Below are 6000 nucleotides of genomic sequence, written 5' to 3'. Positions count from 1 at the left end.
TTTCTTTCTTTCTTTCTTTCTTTCTTTCTTTCTTTCTTTCTTTCTTTCTTTCTTTCTTTCTTTCTTTCTTTCTTTCTTTCTTTCTTTCTTTCCTCTCTCCCTAAGTTTCAGTCCCTCTTTGATAACTTCAGAGAAGTTTGAGGGGGAAAAGGACAAAAGCATGATTAAGCATACAGAAAGATGGATATATATTCTTTGCAAATATATAAATCCTTTGGGGTTATGTGCTGTAAAAGTTTTCCCCTTTCCATACTTTTGGGGGAGATATTTGTCACACTTACATGTTTCCGATCAGCAAACAAACTTTAATTTCAGTCAAAATAACCGGAGTAAATATAAAAGTTTTTAAATGATGTTTTCATTCATTAAGGGAAAAAAGCTGCCCAAACCTACCTGGTCCTGTGTGAAAAATTAATTACCCTCTAAATCCAATAACTGACTGTGCAACTTTTGTGATGACTCACAATAAGTCTTTTGGCCCCGTCTTCTTTGTAAAACCGCTTTAATTCAACCACCGAAGAAAGGTTTTTGAGCAGAAATTGACTGTTTAAGTTAATCCCAAAAGATCTCAATCAGATTTAAGTCTGGACTTTGACTAGGCCACTCTAGTTTTTTTTAAAGGCATTCAGAGGTTCAACTTGCATTCAACTTGCTGGTGTGTTTCAGGTCATTGTCCTGCTAAATAACCCAAGTGCTTTTGAGCTTCAGGAAATGAATTGATTCTCTGGTAGAGAGCAGAATTCATGGTTCCATTAATTACAGCTAGTCTTCCAGGTCCTGAAGCACCAAAGACTCTACCACCACCATATTTGACTTTTGGTATGATGTTCTTTTTATGAAACGCTGTGGTAGTTTTACACCAGGTGTAATTTGCGAAAACCTTTCAGGATCATCGAGATGTGTTTGGCAAATCTGAGGCAAGACTTTGTGTTCTTTTGGGTCAGCGGTGGTTTCGCCTTGACACCTCCTGGATGAATCAATGAGCTCTTGGGGTAATTTTGGTTGGTCGGCCAATCCTGTTGAAGGTTTTCTCGATTTGTGGGTAATGGCTCTCGCTGTGGTTCACTGAAGTTCCAAAGCCTTAAAAATGGCTTTGGAAACCTTTCCAGACTGAAACAACAGTCTTTGTTTCTCATCTGTTCTTTTACTCAGTGATCTGAAACATGTAAGAGTGACAAATATGCGCCAAAATAATAAATCAAGATCTCCACATTTATCATTTTGCCAAAAATAAAAAGCAGCAAAAAACCTTTAAAATGTTGAGATGTGTGTGTTACTTGCAGAGAGTGTTTCTCACAGTGGGTGTTTAATTTTGGAATTAAATAGTCTTTGGTAATCTCTACTTCTACTATCTGAACTCAGTGGGTGTGGCATCAACTGTGACACTGTCAGCAACAATGACTGAAATCTCCTAACCCCCCTTTCCGTTGATCCAGATGCTGCTGTGCAGATTAAGGCCCTGACATATGTGCCACTGGTCTATGTATAGTACATTTAACAGCTTTGATCTCCCGTCAAGTTGGACGTGAATCACGATGCCATCTGGTGGAAACCCAATACGAGGCTCACCAACAAGGTTGTATCCAAGGGCTCAGCCTCATCCACATCACCCTTTAATCTGGATCAAAATATTAGAGGCATCATGGCTGATGGCCTTTAATCATTTTGATGTGCCGTTAAAACAAACCTCTTTCCTCGCGCATGCCACGCCGAGCCTCTGCTGATCGCCGCAGCCGGCTTTGCGAGAAAAAGTTGTGTCTGCTTTTGCTGCCTTTCAGTCTGAGCAGGTCTGACAGATGTGGTGCACGGTGGTCAAATATTCATGCACGACTGGATCACCTACCGTAGAAAGAGAGCTTTCCTTTCACTGTGTTCATTCCCCTGGAGTTTTCAGCCACACACTCGTACGTGCCGGCATCCTCCTGCTGGAAATATGGGATTTCCAGCACGCCGCTGGCCTTTCTCATGTCCACTTTTCTAGGGAATGGCACATTGTCGACTCTCCTCCAGCTTATAGAAGGTGCTGGGCTGTGAAGAGAGGTAAATGTGTTTTTGAAGCTGGTAGGGTGACACAAGAGACAAAAATGTTTATATGCATTTACCTTTATTGGAAATGATAAAGCAGAATTAGAGTATGAGCTGCCAGAATGTAGAAAGCGTGTATACCAATTATCTGCAAGCAAAATTTTAAAAAGTATTCTTTTTATAAGTAAAACCATCACTGAGTCATACTTCACTCTTTCAGTAATTTTCAAGACTGGTGGATGTTGTGCTCGAATTAACCTTGAATTGAAATCTATAAGATCCAAGCTTCAAGAGGAGACTCTGCGAACTATGGATCAAATTCAGATGGCTTACCCTGTAAATGTCCTGCACCATAATTTTCATAAAGAACATGATGGCGTTCAAATCATCTAGCTAAGCAGATTGCATATATTAGTATCTGTTATGTGGAAAGGTGTCTTGTATACATGAAGCATTAGGTTTGCACTGATCTGATATTTGGATTGTAAATTGATGTGATACTGGATACTGACAAACTTAAACTGTGTGTTGTTCTGTGCATACACCAGGCATCAGCAGTAGTGCGCTGATTGCGCTGTTTGAAGGTGCCGCACCAAAGCTACGTTTGTTTGCAAAAGATGACGACTAAAACGTTTGATGATGAGTCACCGTCGTCCTCTCCGTCTCCTTTCTCGCACTCTTTATGATTTAACAGTTGCTGAGAAACTTTTATTGCAGACGAGCTCCTCTGGTCCACTCCATGTATGTGAGGAGATGCACACAATAAAACCGAGAGCAGGGAAGCTTTGCTGATGATAAATGGCAAAGACTCCTACACTGAGATAAAATAAGTGCATTAGGTGAATGAACTAAATAAAATGTAACCTTGATGCCTTTGTTATATTCTATGGTACAAAAAATATCAATTTGAATATAGAAACTGCATCTACTCTAGTCTACTGTTTCTTGCAGAAACGTCTTCATAGTCTTGCTCGTTTGCCTTCACATGCATATGAACTTGGTGACATCCTATTCCTAATCCGTAGAGTTTAATACGATATCAACCCACCCTCTGCAGCTATAACCGCTTCAACCCTTCTGGGAAGGCTTTCCACGAGGTTTACGAGTGTGTTTATGGGAATATTTGAACATTATTCAGAAGCACATTTGTGAGGTAGGACGGTAATGTTGGACAAGAAGGACTGGCTGGCTTGCAGTCTCCACTCTAATACATGCCAAAGGTGTTCTATTGGGTTGAGGTCAGGACTCTGTGGAGGCCAGTCAAGATCTTCCACACCAAGTTTACTAATCCATCTCTTTATGGACCTTGCTTTGTGCACTGGTGCAAAGTCGTGTTGGAACAGGAAGGGACCATCCCCAAACTATGCCCACTATTTGGCTGAGCAGAGTATAGCCTTGTACACTTCATAATTCATCCAGCTACTTTGTTTGTTACACCAATCCAAACTAGAGACCCAGCCATACATGCTAATACTATAACACTGCTTCTACTTTGTTAATTTGGCTACTTCTAAAATTTTGAAAACCTGTCTGATAGGTTGGTTTGATTTGATTTGATTTGATTTTTTTCAGCCTAATAATGGCGTCCCTCAACATCAGTCACTATCAGTCAACTGTGTAAATACTGAACTGAAAGTGGGGGACTGTGAATAAAAAATGCTGTAATTCATAAGCAGTGAATGCAAATAATTTGAATTAAAGTTAAAAAGTTAATCAACATCTTGACTGTTTGAACTGAAATCTACTGTGGTGGATAAAGAGGCAAAACTGGAGACAAAAAAACAACCACAAATATGGCAATTAATGGTGATTCTGAATGAAAGTTTAATGTGGGGATTTCATTCTCTGTGGATGTGAAGCTGCAAAAATAACCTAGCACCACAGAGTTTAGTGTAACTGTTCAGCACTTTTTTACTTTAGCCGTGTGTTTTGTGCTTCAGTACACTGTGTTACAAAGCTGTATATTTCAGCTGAAGATCCTTACACCACAACACTCTCGAATTTGTCAGATGTGCAGCCAGGCTTGAAACATACCAGGATTGTAGTGAAATGGAAAAGCACACGTTATGAAAACGTAACATTTTCTCACAACATATTTCTTTTAAATGGTCGTGAGCATGCTGAGCCTGTACTAAAAGTGAGCTTACTTTCCCAGGGCGAAGCATTCAAGTTTTACAGTGGATCCTTTGGCAACATGAACAAGCTCTGGAAACTGAACTTCAATCTTTGGCTCGTATTCACCCATAATACCTGAAAGAGAAATGCAAATGAGTGTTAGTGCAAAGAAAGATTTTTTTTATTCAAGTTTAACAAGTCAGGCAAAAGAAGTTAAAAAATACAGCGTTGTGGTTTCTTCTGTTGCTACCCAAAAGCTGAAAACATTTCTGTGTGCAGCATTATTTTTTTTACTTCCATGCTGAGCAGCAGACACCAGCACTGCTCTCAGCATTGTCACAGGATGCCCTCCCGTTGAAAGTAATGAGAAGAAAAAGCAAAAAACATATTCTCTCCATGTGGACATGCGACACGCTGATGTTCAACTGACAAAACCCAAAAAAGAAAACAACAACAACCAAAAGACTGAGAATTCATAGACGGTTTGAGCTTTTACATCCAGATGAGTTTCACCTCGTTGTAGCGCTAACAGCTATGAACCAGAAAATGGGCCCATAAAATCCCCCTGGGTGCTGCCACTGTGTCTACAAAGCTTCCTGTTGGTGAAGCAGCTCTGGTGGATTATAATATTGCTGCTGTGCATGCTAAAAATCTCTGGATAGGCAGAGAAGAAGACAGAATGTGGATTTTCTGCTGTTCTAGCTTTGGTATAGATGCATTTGAGACTCGTGTCTTACATCCATAGGAAAGAAAAGCACCTCTGAATTTTATTCATTTCCCTTAAAACGACACTGAGGTAAATTACATCAATGAATTTGCTACTTGGCGTGCTGTCATTTCTCTCAGCTCCGCCAGCGCTCAGCACGGGTGCACGAAATGCCGTTTTAAGGTACTGTCATCCACCAATGTAACAACAGGTTTTTCCCCCTTTGCTGCAATTCAGGGCTGTGTTGCACAAATAGCTCTAGAGATGTAGGAAACAGGCCAATTTCATCTCGTTGATTTGGTGAGGCATGTGTTATCAGGATGGCTCCCTGAGTGACTGTGAAAGCTCATTCAGATCCTTATCACAACTGTCACTGAAACTTAACCACAGCACTATCACCCATATTAAAGCAGACAGGAGGAAGTGGACGGGTAATTGTCTCATACCATAACCTTTTGTAGGGGACACATATTTAATGTGCCAACCTGAACCCCCCCACACCCCACCCACACCCGCATCCCCTACCTGAGCTCCACTTCATGACGATGAGGTCGAGCTGACTCCTGATATGTTGGTGTTGCTGCTGTGCTGAACTAATGTTGTAATGAAAAAAGTGCAGAAGCAGAGAATGAAAGTGCTTTGGAATCTCTGCTGGACTCACCACTGACCAACTAGCTGAGCCGTCTTCTTGATATTAGATTTAGTTTCATCAACTTGTTTTAGTCCGACACACGATAATAAGATAATATGTAAAAAAACATTTTGTGTTTATTTGCGACTTCTATTAAATTAGTGTGCATACTCACAAACACTGGATAAAATAGCAAAATTGCAGGTAAAAGTAATTTTATATTTATGAATGTAAAAATTGCATCTTCGGGGAAATGTCTTTATTAAATCATTTCAAAATGTTTATCTTTTGCGTTTATTTGTGTTTGTTTATGCATAAAAACATTATTCCCTTTAAATGTTTTCAAACTCAATGCACTGATATACTGGACTTATTCATAGAAAATTCTACTTAAAACCATCAAGGTTATAACAGTTAATTGAAAACTGAAAAACTCAAACTAGGTGAGGAAAACATTTTAGTTAAAAAAAAGATGAAAACTAACTGGAATACATGTCCTTCAATGAAACAAAAATAAAGCGAG

General features: G+C 39.7%; 1 protein-coding gene across 1 annotated transcript in view; it reads right to left on the bottom strand.

The window, feature by feature from the left end:
- Nucleotides 1–6000, bottom strand: part of cntn4 (contactin 4) — a 184181-nt gene that overhangs the window by 79090 nt on the left and 99091 nt on the right. The window contains exons 7-8 of the mRNA XM_005726628.1: nucleotides 4173–4275; nucleotides 1844–2028 (exon numbers count right to left, since the gene is read on the bottom strand). Coding sequence (XP_005726685.1) covers nucleotides 1844–2028; nucleotides 4173–4275 — 288 coding nt within the window. The remainder of the gene's footprint in view (nucleotides 1–1843; nucleotides 2029–4172; nucleotides 4276–6000) is intronic.

The sequence above is a fragment of the Pundamilia nyererei genome, unplaced genomic scaffold (genome assembly GCF_000239375.1).
Source record: "Pundamilia nyererei isolate P.nyererei 1_Seehausen unplaced genomic scaffold, PunNye1.0 scaffold00021, whole genome shotgun sequence".
Taxonomy (NCBI): Eukaryota; Metazoa; Chordata; class Actinopteri; order Cichliformes; family Cichlidae; genus Pundamilia; species Pundamilia nyererei.
This window is presented reverse-complemented; position numbering and strand designations above follow the sequence as displayed.